The sequence below is a fragment of the Anser brachyrhynchus genome (genome assembly GCF_964034855.1).
Source record: "Anser brachyrhynchus genome assembly, chromosome: Z".
Lineage (NCBI taxonomy): Eukaryota > Metazoa > Chordata > Aves > Anseriformes > Anatidae > Anser > Anser brachyrhynchus.
This window is the reverse complement of record NC_137697.1, coordinates 68,682,386-68,700,724: the sequence shown is the minus strand read 5'-3', so window position 1 is coordinate 68,700,724 and position 18,339 is coordinate 68,682,386. Positions and strand designations below refer to the sequence as shown.

General features: G+C 41.9%; 1 protein-coding gene across 4 annotated transcripts in view; it reads right to left on the bottom strand.

Moving 5' to 3' along the window:
• The window catches only part of LPAR1 (lysophosphatidic acid receptor 1), a 72,332-nt gene that overhangs the window by 20,362 nt on the left and 33,631 nt on the right, over positions 1-18,339 (bottom strand). For all 4 annotated transcript variants that reach the window (XM_080572655.1, XM_080572653.1, XM_080572656.1 and 1 more), the window contains exon 3: positions 15,763-16,510. In XM_080572655.1, coding sequence (XP_080428781.1) covers positions 15,763-16,510 — 748 coding nt within the window. The remainder of the gene's footprint in view (positions 1-15,762; positions 16,511-18,339) is intronic.

Genomic DNA, 18,339 nt, shown 5'->3' with positions numbered 1-18,339 from the left:
ATACTCAATAAAATTGTTACATACAGCATACATTTCTCTTTCCTGTTTGTAAGCAACAGCAGCAGGAAGAGGCAGTGAACTTAAACTTCAGATGAAAAGCAGGGTGTCAGAGCTTCTCTAATAAAACTTTTGGCAACATTTTATTTAGTCCTTTTTTAATTTTTTTGGGAGACTTCCACTCAGCAATGAAATATGCAATGGAGACATCCCTTAGCTGACCCCTTGCAGGATCTGCTCTGCTGTACAAGTCACAGGTAACTTCATGGTCAGGTTTTATTATCTGGTTCATGTCCCTACTTTGGATGGAGAAGGGCACATCTGCAGCTTGAGGCACTGTCGCAAATGCCGTGCCCTAGACCACCAGTCAGTTTGTGCCTGGACATCCCTCCCAAAGAAAAATACCCAAACAGGCAGAACTGCTTTCTGCATCAACCCACCCCAGCCCTGCCTGGTGTCCCTGCAGTGAGCATTACAGCCTGGCCGCTGTTTAGGTGGACCCAGACGGGGTCCAACCAGTGGTCCCCAGGCAAATATATCTAAATACAGATGTTCTGAGCAAATGCCCACCTACCCACCAGCCTGGCAGGCAAGATTTAAAAAAAAAAAAAAAAAAGTACAATTTTCAAAAGTAATGTGAGGTTTTAAAATATATATATATATTAACAACTCTGAAAGTGTCTCGGGCATTCAGAATTTATTCTGAAAGTAAACAACTTGCAGGTGGACTGAAGTGCATGAAACATGTAATTTCAGCAAAAAAAATAAAAACAAACCCAAAGAATTTCAAAATTAGAAACAAACAAACAAAAACAGAAAAAGCACACTGAATAAACAGTTCCCTGTTAATAAAATGCCATTTGCTTGTGAAATTAGAATTCATATCCATAAAAGAAATGTAAAAGATTATATTCTCAATGCACATTCCTGACAATAGTTTGATTAGATCCACTCATTGTTTAAATAAGTCTGTTTTTAATGCCCACTGAATAAAACATGGGATTGGATACCACAGGCAGTGTAAGACACAAGAAATGCTTCTTCTGTTTCACAATCTAGTTCCAAAGATGAGTGGAAAAAAAATGTCCTTCTTCCAGGACTAAAGCTCTATATTCTGGATATGAACACTATCAGGATGGTGGCTACATATTGTTTTAGGGAAATAGGCCTTAAATTGCTTTTCTCTGCCACGCCAGGAGCCTGAAGCACCCGGCAGCATCCTCCTACAGCTTGCGCCCCGACTCCCATTGCAGCAGCTGAGCTGGCTCTGAAAGGTGTTGACCTTCCTTGCCAAGTGAATGTGAGCAGAAAGGTAAAGCCACAGATAAAAAAAGGGAGTGGAGAGACAGGAACAGAGGGGAGGGGAGAAGGGGTTGGGTGAAGAATGCCCCCAGAATTTAAAAAAAGGAAAACATCATGGGGAACGGTGCAAAGCACTAATGTATTCTTTGCCGTGCACTTAAAAGTTGCATTTCTTGAGTGCATACAGTATTGTACACACCTCACATGCTTCTTTGGCAGGGCAAGCAAGGCAATGCTGAGCATCCTGAAGCCTCCTGCTACTCAGAACCAGCACATAGCGGGACACGGTGCGTGGGGCATGCGGGCTTCAATGCACTGCATGCCGGAGTGCTCTCCTCATCTCAAGAATGCTACATTAGTTATTTCTGGCTAATTAGCTCGCTTTATTGGTTTATTTAAACTGACCCCTCCTCGCTTTGCCTTGCTCTACCTTGAAAGAAGCCAAAACGTTCTGCTTTTTAGGAAAATGGTGCCATGAGGCAGGCAGAGCAGGGACAGGCAGGGGGATGTTGAGGGGCTGCAAGGTCGTGGCAGGAGGTGCTGGGGGCTCACTGCTGGGATGGGAGCCCCTGCTGAGACCTGGGAAGGCCAAAGCCAGCCACCTGCATGCCTTCAGCACCTGGTCTGCGGCTCTGGGAGGGCAGGCTTCTTCAGCAGAGGTCGCAGGACGACCCCGGCGTGGCCGAGAACTGCCCCCACCTTCACATCTCAGATGCCTGCATCCTGGCACCAGAACAAAGGCAGAGCGAGTGAAAAGCCAGCTCGATGCACTCCTGCTCCATTCACCTTGTTACGTAACAAGCACCTGCATCGACTTGACGATGAAAAAACTGTCACCTCTTCAAGAAACGATGAACGCATTCCACTGCTGTATACTACAAAAGATACTTCCAAAAGAATGTTTTGTTGAAATAAATGAATGGGGAAATCACGCAAGTTCCAGAAACTATGCCAAGCATTGTAAGAAACATTGATTTATTCTGTATTTCACAACAGAGTCTATCAGCTTCTGTGACCAAGGTACAGGCACTCTTTCACTCTCCCTGTTAAGTTTCATCCACTGTCACTGAACAGAGATACTTCCTTTTCTCTACCATGAACTATATACTGGTCAGCTTCAGAGTAAGAATTTTAGCCATGACAAGTTCTTGGAACATCAGTCTTTGGTTTCCTAAGTGGTGCTTGGTATGACGCAGCATGCTGGGAAAAACAGTAGACATGCTGCAGCTGCATGCTTCAGATTAACCTTATGGGTGGTCAATATCTTAGACAAAACACAACATAAACTAAAGTGCACTCAATTTGCCTATCTTACAAATCTTTCCTTCGTTCTACTGTCAATCTTACAGATTTTTCTAGCCTTCAAGACTTGTGCACTACCCTGTTACATCCATCCTGCACACTAAGATGGGACACCCTTCCAGTAACCCACCAGTATCCACGCGACTCCCAGCAGCGCAACCCACGTTTCACCTGATTTCTGGCAAGCCAGGTTGCCAGAAATCAAAGGCAAACCTCCTTCTGTTTTCAAAACTCATACCTGCAACTGAGGTAACCTAAAAGTTTCATGTGCGGCAAGTGCAGCTAGCAAATGGAGATTGTGGCTTTATTACGGTACATGCTCGGGAGCCTACGGCAGAAGAGTTGCTGACCAAGCAAGCCCTTTGCTATTCTTAATTATATATATAAACACTCACTATAAATAGGCTCAGCTGACAAGTCACATGCTTCAAGTGAAGCTGTAGGTACAAAAATGGAGGCATAGCTCTGAACTATCCCAAATGCAGACCACAACCTCTCTAACTTCTTTACAGGTGAAAAAAAAAAAAAAAAAAGGAAGAGAGAAACTTCTCATTCTCAGGTGGAGCCTGAGACTGAAATACCTGAGGATATCAGCAGGAACACCACATGCTACGTTCACCTCGTACCTTAAGGTAGAAGAACAGCTTCTAGTCTCCTCAAATGCATTCCTCTGCTCCTCCAAGGAGCAGGAAGGGCAAAGTTTTCAAGTTGCAAACTGTTAATGCGTGTCTGAAGAGCTCAAAAGGCAGTCCAAATAAAAACTACAAGAAATATATAGCAGTTTCTTTCGCGTGCAGCAGTATCTAAACAAAAGAGTTGCTGCAGAGGGCAAACTGGATACCATCAGTACAAAACACAGACAGAGGAGAAATTTTTGATTCAGAAACAAAGAACCAATTAGTTTTCTGCATTGCTGTTACTATCAGAAACTGAAAATATGCTAGTGTTATATTGTTATATTCTTTTGCTTGGGCACACACATGACAAAGGCAGGGGATCTCCTGGTTATCACTGACCTTGTCTGCACAGCACAGTCTTTCTAATGGAATAGACTGAAATGCTTGTGCCCACAGCGCCAAAGCCTGAATGTCTGGCTGAGCAAACCAGAAGTGAAGGGTCAGGAGAGAGACACTGGGATTCACTCTCGTGCTCCAAAGTCCCACAAAAACAGCTGCAGTAAGAGGAACCAAGGCAGAAACGACAAGCTGAACGATACAGCACACCCTACCAAAACCTCTGTAACCACATAAATACGTGAAAGAGCACCGTGCCTTAGGGGTGCAAGGCAAGCCTCATTCTGCCTGTGCTGGGCAGTACTGCTGCGCTGGTCAGGCTGTTCTGAGCGCTGGCTGTGCTCTGGGGATGCAGCTATATTAATTTCTCAGACTGGCGCAGCTTTTTTCCATGCCACTCACTGCCTCCAGAGGAGGAACCAGGCCATCATGGTGTGCGCAGCTGACACAACGTGGAACATCAAATACTTGCAGACATGCTTTGCAGGTCTGCCAGCTCAAGACAAACAGCTTTTACATTACAAATTTCTGCTCTGACCTGTGCAAACAGGGATTAGAAACACCCACAGGGTCGCTCTCACACTGCTTCCTACATGGTATGAGCAAAGGGGAGTTGCCATGCCTTTCTATTTGCAGAAAAGACATGGCTTGACTCCTTCAGCCTGTGTCTCGCCCCATTCATGAGGCTTTTCAGAGCCTGGAGGTACGCAACCTCTTTGTGGCCCTTTTCCCAATTAACTGGGAGTAAGGGCTGTTTTCCACATCACTTACAAGCTGACAATTCCTTACTATGCATTGAAAGAAATACATTTCCCCATTAAAAGTTTGTAACCTGGAGGTAGACACCTCATTACTTAAAGTACTTAACCAAATTAATGGCTCTGCTGGCAAATTTTTAAATGCAACCCACCTATATCAAACACAGACCTTGTGGCTGCTGATTAATAGGCACAAGATAGACTTTGTAATAATGTTATTAATCACTCTTCATTTCTCACGCTGCCTGCCAGATGATGAGAGAAATCAAAAGCCTGTTCCTCACCTGTTCACTTTAAATGAAATGAAACTTTTTTTTTTTTTGGTAATTATGTAGAAGCTTTTCCTCACAATTCACGGGAACTAACTGAAATACGTGTGCAATAGCATCTGCACCAAAGGGACTGGCAGGCAACACTGGGTTCCCAGCTGGGCATGCTGCCCTGTTTTGGGGCACCAGTGCAGCAACCATGCTATGTTTGGATGTGTGAGCACAGTTTCCAGTATGTCCTTTCCTCTAATAGAAGCAGGATGCACTTACGGTAGAAAATATGTCATTACATATGTTTACTTTGATAATTAATAACCAACTTAAAAAAATACATGTCACTCAAGCAATCCAGTTACACATCTAAAACCACTTAATACCTTCTTTTAAAAAAACTTCCTTCAGTTTTCCTTTTATGAACTACGATTTTCATTTTTATTTTGTTTAATGGAAGAGAGCATCAGCTATTCTATAAATATGCAATAGATTTACACCCCTTTTTTTTTTTTTCTTTTTTTTCCTATCTACACACACTGCTTCTTCTGGGAAAAATTCAACTTTATGTTACTCGTTGTAATTCTAGAAAAGTAAAAACTGGGCACTTAAAAGTGACTTCAAACAAAGGCAGAAGAGAATTATCAATTCCATATGTAGAAACAACTTCTTCCTGGGGTTATAGCAATACCAGAAAATGGGAAACAGCTCCCCAAACCACTTTTAGGTGAACATGGAAGGTACTGAGTCCAGGGTCAGAGGAAACAATTTCCATGAAAAGAAGATAAAGGCAGTAGCTTGGCAGCTTTTCCTGCTTTAACAGCTAAATTCTCGCCCTTTTCTTTAGGAGACAACTTCCTCTTTCACAAAGGAAAACATTTCAAAAATCTTAACTGTCCCTGCACATCTACAGCTATATTTTCAATTTCATACTAAGATGCCAAGTCATTTGTTAGAGCAGAAAGCCCCAGATACCTCTTAGTCCAACACAATGAAAAACAATAGATGTGCTCCTTCTCGCTTCCCTCACAAACTTATTTGAAGCATGGTTTTGTTTGTCTGCTAATTTTAAATAACCTCCCAGGCTTTTAGCACCAATGTGAAGACATTATTGCTTCAGCCCCCTGCATCACGTAGTGCTGCTTTCTGAGCAACAGCCTGCAGCAGCAAGCTCTGTCACTGATGGTGGTTCCCTGAGCCCTAGTTCCTCGTCAGTGAGCAGATTCACACAACAGACAATGTTGAGGGCAGAAAAAACAAGCAAACAAACAAAAAAACACTTTAGACTTAGCAAATGATGTCATTGCTTCTGAAGCCCTGTGACCTTCCATACCAGCTCAGAGTCCTTTTATCTGCTCTCCAGGTTTTCCTCCGAGCTCATACGGATCATGCTTTTTGACCTTTCTCACCAGGCCAAGGACTTCAAATAAACAAGAGAGTAAATTCTAAAGGAAGCCGAGTTCCCAAAGGGTTCACACGTTTGGACAGAGCAGCTATGGGGAGCAAGGAGAAAGAGGAAGGAGAAAAAAATGCCTAGACTCAGGCAGCCACTGAACTCGCCACCAGCCTGGCCACAGCCACCAGCCATGACGCAGCAGTAAACTTCCAACTTTAAGGACGTGCATCAAGTGTGCAAGTGCGTGACAAAGCTTTATTCACAGAAGGTTGAAAACAAAATTAAAAGGAAAAAAAAAGACCTTTGTCTGAAAGAAAAAAAGTCCATGTGTGGTCAGTGACGGTGCCCACAGCTGTATGAAATAGGAAGCTGTCCCGCTAATGACGCGAGAACGAGAAGTACTCAAATTACAATTTTCATTCACATATTCCTCTTCAAAATGCATGCACTGAAAGAAAACAGTCAAACAAACAAACAAAAAAAATAACTAGGCATTCTCCTTTAACACATTTCTCATGTTGAGACTGCAAGCAGGGAAGCACAAAGGCTGCTGTTCGAGGGCTGCAGTCACTACCCCACCAATCAGAACGAGGGCAGATGATGCATCTCAGATGTCTCCACAAGCATTTCTACTGGAAGTAATTTTCTATTTTGACATTGAGAGCGATAATTTCATTAAAACTACAGAAGCAGGAATAATCTCAGACTGAAAATTATATTTTTCTATTTTCACGGACACCCTCAGATAAACAGAGGACTCGGGCTACTTGCTCCTGCTGCCCAAGTGAGATGAAACACACCGCCAGCAGCACCCTTCTCCTCTCCCACAAAACAGCCTCTTGTTCAAAATGTTTTCCACTGTGGCAAACAAATGATCGTTCAGTGCTTCACTGAACACAGTTTTGCAATGTGACAAGTTAACAGCAGGCTTTTTTGTTCACAGTTTCTCAAGCCGAGGTCTATCTGTAAATTTGGCTTTGACTTTTTGGCTTAGCCCTTCAGTGGTTTCCAGTGATACTCAAATGGCATCTCAAAGATGAAAACACCCAAGCCAGTGCTGGACATGCATGTTACTCCAGATCTTCCCACACTGCAAAATGCTGTATTTTAACAGTCACCAAGGATGTATCAATTTTAGCTGGCAATGCAATAAATTCAATTGGGAGAGTCAGAGAAGAAATTAAGCAAAACATTTAGAAGCAAACTCTCCACGCAACTATGTGCTTTCCAGAAGATAAAAATGTTACCTTTCAAGCAGCCATTTTGCAAAAGCATTACTGTTAACCCTTCTAAAGGATAGAATCCCATCTTCTGTTCCAAAATATTCAGCTGAGAAAGTCTAAGATCAGCAGGTCTTCTTAGCCATGTGCTGAAATTTTACATGCATGTTTTCTTGCACACACAGATTGCTAAATTTTTTCTTGTTAACTATTTCTACCCTGGGCCTTCAGCTTTTTTCAAAGTTTGCTGAGAGTTCTAGGTTAGAATGAACATGCCATAAATGAGTGTCCATCTCAGCTACTTCAGAGTAGCCCAGGTAGACGAGTACATTCATGGCTGTTGCATTGGTAGGTGGAATTAGGAATTAGGAGACTGAGATATGGCACTAATTCATTTTGTTTTTGTGTGCATTTTCACTAAGTGAATTTAACTGTACAGAAAGCAGTTTGTTAGTTCACCTGCACCCAATCTAAAAGGTTGTCTTCTGTTGCTTGGGGGTAGGGGTGTGTTTTTCAAATGCGCAAAGAAAGAAAAAAAATCAAATAAAATTCACAAAGAAAGATAAAAGTCAATTCCCTTGGCCTTGTTGAGAATAAAACCTATTTTTGAAATCCATTTTTGTGAACCTTTTGGAAACAAGAAACCACCTATGCAAACAATTACAAGAGTCGTTCGTTTATTTATTTATTTATTTAAATTAAAAACTGAACATGAGTGTAAATATTGAACTACTCAGGTTTATCTTTCTCTGGCCATTCTTGGAGGAACCCCTAGAGTTTGCCCTTTAAATTTATTTCTTCCCTGAAAGGTAATAAATTATAGTGAAGTCAGGGGAAAGACTTTTATTAAACAAGGCCTCATTTCCATCATATGTAAAGAAATGGATTTACTATAGCAATTTTCCCCCTTCAAAAATGAAATAAAATGATACCACATTCCTGCCTTGGTAAATGATGGAAGTTCCTCAAAGCAGTTTCAAAAGATCCCGAACGAAAATAAATAATGCTTATTCTTAACTGAAGGGGGAAAGATGGGGGAAACTTCCAAATGGATTCCCAAGGGTGAAGTGATGAATTACACAGGGATACCTGGAATACTTTAGAGAAAAGACTGTTACCAAGGACATATCAGCTTTAGCTGAGGATGCAATAAATTTAATTGGGAGAGTCAGTGAAGAAATTAAGCAAAACATCTAGAACCAAACCCCCAACACACCCAAACAGGCTCTGGGTTCAGAGAAAGAGCTGTCTGGATTCGGAGCAACAGAAACTTCTGTTTCAGCAGCAAGAGCTTGCTCAGGCTTGTTTTGAAAAAGGAAGCTACTGATGAGGTTTATGACGTAAACTACCCACACTGTTATTTTCACATGCCACATTTCCTTATTCTTTATTTTCTTGCAAAATCCTCACCTGCCAGGCAGCAATGAGACAGGATTTGTTTTGGGGCTACACTGCCAAATTTGATAAGATCAACTGTAATTCATTTTCTGGAGTATAAACAATAGTAAAAATGACCAGTGAGTGAGATTTAGAGAGATCAGTAAGTGTCACAGAGCACACATGTTATTGCTTTTACTAGAAGAGTACGAAAAGCAAGCAAGAAAAATACATCCATCCAAGTCCAAAGTGTTTTAAACTTAAGACACACTCCAATTACTTCGTAACTATGTATGCACTGCAGCTTACATCTTTAGCAAGATTTCATGCTTCCATTTCTTCAATTGAAAGCAGAAACCCATTTTTCAAAAAATAGTTATTCATGAAAATTATTAATCCTTTTATAAAATAGTGCAATATCTAGCTAATGCAGTAAGAAACGTATATCAAGAATATATATATCATATATATTCATATATAAGAATTTGGACACTTGTATGAATATAAAAATTACTAGTCCACTCTTGTTAGGGATAACAGACATTGTGAAAATTCCATTTTTACTGGTATTAAAACAGACTGATTTCACAGTTACATACTCTAACAAATATAAACAATACTCTGAAGACTTCTGTTTTCATTCACCTATGTACAAGCTGAAGGTACACAGATTTTTTTTTTTTAAACTCAGTATCAAAATGTTATTAAGACAGAAAAGAAAAAAAAAGTAACACATGATAAGCATTAGCAGCCCTGGCAACCATCCCCACCCCAAACTGTACGTGTTCTCTATTTTTGTCAAAGGAATCTTCAGAGGAGCAATCACACCTGCTCATAAGGACTTCCATCGAGAAAAGAGAAAGCAACCCAAGCCATCAAAAATCTTACAGGGTGAGGTATGTTGTATGAAAATCTTGTATTTTAATGAAGATTTCTTCATGCAAATATTTGATGATACAGCTTGAAATTATTGCAGTCATGCTGCAGCTCTGAAAGCACTCATTATAAACCTTCCCCTCCTCCACACTGCTCATACAATGGTAATAACAATTAATCGTATAAACTCCACGAGGAGCGCTCCATTTAGACTACGGTCATCAGCCACTATTTCCCAGTTTACTTGACCGTGGGTTAAATTCACAGTTTATGCACTTTTAAAATATACTTATCTGAAAACACTGGGACTGCACATAACTGCACCCTGTGTGTTAGAACAGAAAGTCATTGATGCTCGGGCTCGTATTGCCAGCGCCAGTCCCAGAGTTTATTGCCCTGTTTTTCCGTCCGGACTAAATCAATACACAAGCGACATTACTGTGATGCAGGGGTCAGGCAGGGTTGGTGACTCTGAATGAGCCCCCCGTGCTGGCCACAGGGTAACCCGGTATTTATGGCTTCACATCCCCCCACTTCCAGGGAAGATGTGAAATGTGCCACCCTCAGCCTAACGCCAGCCGGATCTCACTCCCTGGCTCAGCTCTACGTGGAAAATGCAATCTTGTTAAGGGAAAAACATCTGGATGCTACTGTCAGGGCCACCACTACCTTGCGGATGGATGTCTCCAAATGAAGATGACATGTTTATTTACAGTCATCTCAGGGAAAACACTGCTGAAGAACTTGTCTCTCTTCATGCCAGCAGGACTCCTTAGGGAGAAGGCGATGAGGTGAAGCTGTCACCCTCTAGCCCCAGGGCTCAGAGTTAAACCCCCATCCTCTCTGAAAGATCCTCGTATCAGCTGCACTGTGCTACCAGAGCTGATGTTTGCTTTGGACCACGAGAGTAACTTTCCATGGCAGGGAAGGCCTGCTGACGGTCAAGTGAATCCATGACCAAGCTCTGGCTAGACAGTGTCATCTTGATACCAGCCCATGACCACTTACTCGGTGACTGTCAAAATACATTTCATAAAGCTTAGGTTTAAAACCTTTAAGATTTAGCAGCCGGTGAAGACAGGCCATGCCTGTTAGCCACATGACACTGCAGGGGTATGGAAATAAAGACATCCCTCCGGTGACACTCAGGGTGTTTTCGTTCAGGCTGCAGCACTAATTCTTGCTCTTTTCATTTTCTACTGCCAATTTAGTAGTCTTGTTGCACGGGGGGAGGAAGTGGGAAAAGATGCAGACCACACGTCATAAAAGACAGCGTAGATATTGAAAACATCTTTTTAAAATGTGCTCTCATAGAACTCCATGTTTTTGATTGTGGAATAAAACAGTGCATTTCAATCAATCACCCAGAAAAGTTAAAGTTATCAATAATGCATTCTGGGTGCTTTAGTTGCCTGTCCACATACAGCATGTTGAAACTCGGTATGTTACCACAGTTATTTGCTGCTTTCCATCCCCATTTGGTACTTAGTTGTGAAAGAGAAGCTACAAAAGTACAAAAATAAGTCTCTCGTGCAATTCATTACTGCGGCAGAAAGAGAGGGCAGGAAAAAAGCTGTTACCGAGCAGTTCCACCCTTCCAGATGTTTATACTGAACTTCCAGATGTTTTCCTTGCATCTATTGCTTCGTTATAATATGGGAAGGGACTGTCTTCAAACGCAGAAAGACTCCTTTAAATCAAAACAGTTTAGACAAAAAGAACCTTCACTTTTTTTTTTTTTTAATTTGTGCTTACGTTGGTTTTCAAAATCTTACAGATTAAACCTTACTCCTACAAAGTGGATGGTCTTACAGGCCGGGAAGGCCTAAGTGTCTTCTTAGTTCCCGTGAACATAAAGGGTAAGCAATCAGGAGTGCATTGTTTGCTCTCCCTCTGTCCTAGGGGGTAACTGTGGTGCTCAGCTCAACAGGCTTGCCTCGTCTGGGCCAAACACCATTGAGAACTCACCCAAAACAGAAGGCTAATTGGATGGATCATAGGAAGAGCTGTTGCTATTATTATTTCAAATTTAGTTATAAAACCTCAGTATCATAATCTCAGATACAGCAGTTTTCCAGCCTGTATCAGGAAGACATAATGATTAATTACAATGAAAGGACTGGCAAAACTACCTCATAATTTTAATGATTCTGCAGGGGGACCACACACCAGGTTCAGTTTTTTGCCTTTATTGTCTCTTGTATCATAATGGTGGCAAAAGAAGGTTTTCAGACAAAGACCACATTCTAGACAGGGAATACTGTCCAAAGATGTGTACGGAGGTTTAGGGAAGAGTTATCCACATTATGAAAACAGGAGCTGATAAGCAAGGCAGGAGAATATACAGGCTGACCTTCCAATGCTTGTGATCTAAGCTGATACTTTTCTTCAAATGCATGAATATATGAATGCCCAAAAACACCTAGTCTTACATGGCTTGTTTCATTTCATGAAAACCCAAAGCAGAGCTAGTTTTTCAGACGTGAGCTCTGAAATCTGCTTTTTTTTTTTCTTTTTTTTTTTTTTTTTCCCTCCTTTTGATGTTTTCATCACTTCTTAAAAGAGCAGTTAGATACTGTCACCCTCTTTTGGAACAAATCTGCAAATCTGCATCTGGCCCTGCTGAATGCTTTCACAGTCCAACTATGACTTCTGCAAGGAACAGCAGTTTAGCTTTGTCCTTAAAAAGAAGATACAAAAACAGCGAGGACAGAAGGGAAGAAAGATGCCAGCTTTCAGCTGTGGCATCCGCTAGGTTTCTGCCTGTTCCTTTGACTGCTCATTTAAACCTAACACATGTTCGTGGTGAAATGCAAAGTGTCATTGGGTTGCAAGCCAAACCAGACCCGATTTTATGGCCGTGTGCGGTATACAGATCAGTCCTGCCTTAGCCCCAGCGCACAGGAAAAGGCATGCTCTGGAGAAAGAGCTTTATGTTCCCTGCTACATTTGAAAGATTTCAAAAGCCGCCTTGTTAGAAGAAAAAAAAAAAAAAAAAGCGCTCAACTATGAAATCACTTCCTTCTGTTTAAAATATTTCACTCAAGGAAAAAAAAAAAAGCTAAAAACAAAAGGGCATAAAAAGAAAAAAAAATATGTTCTTCGCCTCCGACGTGCTCCCAGGACTCGGTACCCCGGCTCTGCGGGATGACGCCGGGTGCCAGACCCCGACCTCTCCCGCTGCACAATCGGCTGCTTGTGCGTGGTGGCTGGCGGCCGTCCCACTCGCCAGCAGCCCCAGGGCATCGTGCTCGCTCCTGACCGAAACTGGGGTCCTGGCCAGGCCTGAGGACTGGGGGTGTCAGGCAGTTCCCATGCTGACTCCCTCCCACAAAAGGTAGCGTGATGGAGAGAGGGGAAGAGGTGACCTGCTCGCACAGAAAAAGCCACACAGCATAAGATACACATTCAGCCATTCCAGGCAGTCCAGGACACCCACCTTTTCAGCCTTTCCCAAAGCAGAAACAAACTCTTCCTCTGCAGCACTGTGGATCAGCTAGCTTTGGGAGGAGGCACTTGGGACGTATGATGCTTTGAAATTAAATCTGTTGCTTGTGAAAACTTTAAACCAGATTTGCAAGTGGACTTCAAGCAGTGCAAGAGCACCAAGACACCCAAAGGATCAGTAAGTTCTCTCCTCCAAACTCAGACATCCCCTACCTAATCAGCGCTTCCAGCTGATGCTCAACTTTCATTTCAGAACCAGACAACAATCCTCCACTGGAAGTGGCAACTCGGTGATACGGGACAGCTCTCGTCAGCTGGTGGCAACTAACGAGCTTTTCTCACGGTTCAGTTAGCAATCTGCTTAACACCCCGATGTACAAACAATTAACCTCCCCAAATTCTCTCTGGTTGCCCCTACGCCTGATTCCTGGCTTCAGGCTGATCTTCCTCATTTCTATACTGCTGTTTCTCAGCCTTCTTTACCTTGCAGCTGCATCTCCCAGATGATAGCGAGGTGAAAGCATTGCTGCTGCTTTACCCGACAGCCCTATGACTGAACTGTTCCAGCCAAACTGCCTGGAAGTTGCTTTGTCTTCCTCAAAGAGATCCAATAAAAGACTGTCTCTCACTAAAAATGGTGGTTTTTTGCAGATTAGAAGAGGTGCTAAAGCAAAGTGTGTGCACAACGCTGAATGAATTTAGCTGCATCAGTGATAAGAAATAAGGTCCTGTTAGGGTTTTGTGGAAAACTTAACATGTGCTACCCGCAGTACCGACAAATTTTACTCCAAATACTCTAAATGAAGAATCAGAGATATTACTGAGCTACATCAGCAGTTAAACTTTAGTCACCTTCAGTTTGGCTAATGCTACTTAGCCATTGGAGTTGTTCCGCTGTTTTGAGAACAATAAATACCTTGAAAAAATGAGGCTCTTATTAGGGGCTACTCTAGGTTCTTTGTATAGCTGTTGTGGTCCGGGTCTGTGGTGCTGTTGTGGTACTGGGTGGCCTCTACCCAGGAGAATGGAGGAAGGTACAGTCAGTACCTATGCTTCCAGCTAGCCCCATGCATGCTTGGTATTAACTACCATTTGCAATTTATTCGGTGACTTATATGTTGCTACAATTCTGCATTTTACTGTTATCAGTGCTTTCTATTCCCCATTCGCTTTTTTTTTTTTTTTTTTAATGCCTGAACCAGTCATTCTTCTTACAGGAAATACTTCACTGTTATATGAAAAGTAATTTACTCAGAAGAGGAAACAAGGATCTATTTCAAAAAAAAAAAAAAAAGAAAAGAAAAAAGAAAAAAAAAGGAAAAAAAAAAAGAAAGTCTTCAAAACCCAAGTTCTCTTTGTTTCCTTAACCTCATCTTGCCTTCTGCAAGGAGGGAGGTATGGAGAGACAGGTTTCTGAACCACCAGGCAGTCAAAAGAAGTTTAACCCAACGCTACAGCCTCCCATGCAAAACTCTGAAGGATGTTCTTTCCCTAAAGAAAAAAGCAGGACACTTAGGAATACAGCTTTTTAATGGATGGACCTGGTAGTCCTACACAGTCCATATTCTGGTTAAAATGCAAATTGCTAGGTCAGAAAGCAGCATGCACATTCTTAAACTAAAACACGAGTTGTCACGGTGACTCACAATAAAGCTCTGTAACCATCTTCTTTGTCTGTACAGGCAGTAACTGTTAGAAAGCAAAAATCACAGTGTAAAACCACGGATATCAGGACCTTAGGGCAAGAACCTTGGCTAAGTTTTGGTCCTTGGCGACTGGGTACTGTGGCATTTATGGATGACTAAGGCAACTTCACCATGCAAAAGGGAACTATTATCCCAAGAGACCCGTGTACCATGCTGGACGGTCTCATGGGTAGGTCCACATCTGGGGTTGAGGAAGCAACCAGCACCATCCCTGCCTGCCTGCAGCTCACCTACATCTGCTGCAACAAAGGGCAGAAGAAACTGCAAGGAAAATCGCCAGAGAGTGGTGCCCTGTATCCAACATGTCCTTTCGCATAAGAAAGCTGAGAGCCCAAGACCAAAACCAAATACACCCATCCACAGAAAGACAGAAGACATCTGACCCCAAAGTGTGCCATGATATTCACGTCATGTTTCCTCATTTTCCAAGCTCTGAACCTCAGGGACCTCCCGAGTGTTGCACTGAAACACGTTAAAACCTCATGTTGTATCTTTCTGCATAAATAAAGTGGCAGTTTCTTAGATATACTTATAGCAGAGACCTGAGCATACTGTGCATGCAGTCTTGCCTAACGTGTGAAATCCTTTCACTGATAGCCTTTAGCTCCTCTTTGTTCTCCAGACACAAAGTACTGCCTGAATATGCACACTGCTTTTTGAGTAGCAAAAGGAAACAACAGGTTCTTCAGTGGATAGTGCAGCTTCCCCTGTATTATTATTATTATTATTATTTTTAAGATTGCAACCATTTGGCATCTTCCAGAGCAAAAGGGTGAACACTGCCCAGGATAGGCTGCTGCTATAGGTTTCAAACCTGCATAGCTGCAAACAAACACACAAACAAAAAACCAACAACCCTTACATCTCAAGGTCCTGTTTCTTCATCAGTTTCATGTCACAGGGCTGAGTGACCAAGTCTCTGATGTCCATTTCAATAAAAAGGCTTGATAATCCCAACACAGTAATGAATACTGGGGCTTCTTATGGGCCCTGCCTCTTCTACCATCCTTCAAATGCTGCTGACCTTCCAGAAGTTGGGCATGCATTACTGCAATCACATGATAAGAAGCAGAGAGGGGAACGTAGGTGGGACGAAGTAAATACTTACCAAGCACAATGACCACAGTCTTCAGGAGGCTCATCATCGTGTCCCGATTCCTGCGGGGTCCAGAACTGTGTCTGGACATTCTCATAGTCCTTTGGCGGACATACCCAAAGATATGAGCATATAGGACCACCATGACCACGAAAGTGACCAGGTTGAAAATAGCCCAGAAGACCAGGTAGGAGTCACTATAGAGCGGTGCCATGTTGGAGCAGTGAGTGATATCACAAATACAGTTCCATCCGACACTTGGTATGGCGCCCATTACGATGGCCATAGTCCAGATAACAACAATTACCACCACCACTCGCCGGTTGCTCATCCGAGTATGTAGCTGCATGCGAAAGACTGTAATGTGCCGCTCGATAGCGATGGCCAACAGATTGGCTACAGAAGCCGTCAGGCTAGTGTCAATGAGACCCTGACGGAGAAGCCAGGTGCTTACAGTCAATCTTCTAGTGTTGGGTCCTGTGTTAAACATTAAGTAAAAGTAGGCCAGCCCTGCAAAAAAGTCCGCAGCAGCTAAGTTGGCCATTAAGTAATAAATAGGAAAGTGGAATCGGCGGTTGACATAAATAGCCACCATAACCAAGAGGTTGGCCAGCATGATGAAGATGCAGACGGTAATCCCCAAGCCCATTACGAGCTTGCTGACAGTGTTCCATTCAGTGGCTAGATATTTTCCACTCCGGTTATAAAAGAAGGCAATGGTTTCATTGTAGTAGCACTGTGGTTCACTCATGGCTGTGGACTGAAAGAAGGGGGGGGGGGGGGGGAAAAAGAGAGAGAAAAAGAACGACATCAGAACTAAAAACATATGATTGCCTGCACGGACAAGGCATGCACAGAGAGCAGGGAGAGGCACTGGAGGCAGGAAGGGAACACGCTTCAGAACAAATTTATTTTTTCAGAACAAATAGCATTCCACAACTCACAAACAATTGCTCTGAGGAGTCCAGTAACTGCAACCAGATTAGAAACAAACAGAAATACTTCCATCTGCTCTGGGAACTAGCATGACTTCTGACATAGTTGTAAATTACATAGTAAATATTAAGAGCTTCTGGCCAAACAGACCTGCTGAAAAAACTCACTCATGGAGAAGGGCATGCAATTCATAATTAAAAGACGTTACCTCTGTTATAGAATGCCTTATTTATGTTATCAATGCATAAAAACATTGTTTTTCTGTAGCTGTGTTAAAAGACAAGCTCCTCAATGAGCAGGAAAAGTTATTGCAGTTCTCAGGAGATTTTCATTCATTTAGGTCTCTGTCAGGGGCGTTTCTTGTGCTGTCTTAAAAATGGGGAAGAACAACACTAAATTAAAATCATCAATGTGTGCTAAGAATGTAAATTCCCAGGGCCAGTCGTCCTGTCTGTCCATAAAGCACGAAGTGCATTTATAAGCCATAAAGGAAGCCACTGGATTTCTAAGAGCATTCTCCTTTTACCATCAACCATGTTTCTAAACCGGGTTACAAATGCACTGTGCCTTTAGCTATAACTCACCTAAACTTGCTTATTTCAGTTAGAAAAGGAAGGAGTGAGGCAAGGAAAGAAAAAAGCAGTATTCGTCTTAGCAAGTGTTAAAAGCAACAGACTTTATTTCTTGCATTAAATATTGTTATGGCTATGTCAAGAAATACATGATTAATTTTCCTGCCAGAGTACCCAGCTGAGCACAGCTATGGGTGCAGCAGGCAAGGCCTGTACCCTACCAGAATATAAAAGTTTTGTGTAAAAACACTGGCCAACAAGAAAATGCTTAATAAGTTTCCTTCCTAAGTTATAATCAATTACTCAAGGTGTAATTCCCATAAGGCAAACCTCAGAAAAAGAAACTCTTTTGAGTAACACACTGGTTCCTTGTTTAGCATGGCTTATCATAAAGGACTTAAAAATAAAATAATAAAAAGAAAACCAACAAGAAGTTCATGTCAGAAAAGTCTCTGTTTGAAGAGGCTCAGGAGACCTGTCTCTAGTTTTATGGCTGTGAAACTTTACTGACTGAACTTTTTTTTTTTTTCTTAAACACAGAAAGAGAAGCAGTTTTAGCAAGAAAGCAGGTAATAAGACGAAATAAGGAACAGATCAACAATATTAAAAGATAAGAATTTCTTCCCATTTAAAAATGCAAACCAAAAAAACAAAAACAAACAAACAAAAAAAAAAAACAACATGTTTTAGACAGGTCCGGCCATTCTGAGGAAATGCTACAGCTAACACAGCCTTCACTTTGAAACCAAACGTACACAATTGGGAAACAGAAATAGTAATTGGACTCAAGTGAAAATAGTATATGATAAAGATTTCCTTAGAATTACTACTCAGAGCTATTTCTGCTTGTTTTCATTTGCATCTCTTTGTCGTCACAACTAGGCTAGTTCCAATAAAGCAATGTACAAAACTTCTCACCTGTATCCCAAATGTGCCACATGATAGCTAGATTTGTGTTAAAGAAAAAGGTTTTTCTAAAAATGATTTTACCCCCAACCTAAACATTGATCAGAAACATTTGTAGACCCAGGATAATAAAAAGCCAGAGTAAATACTATTTCTCAGCACACTTACTATAAAA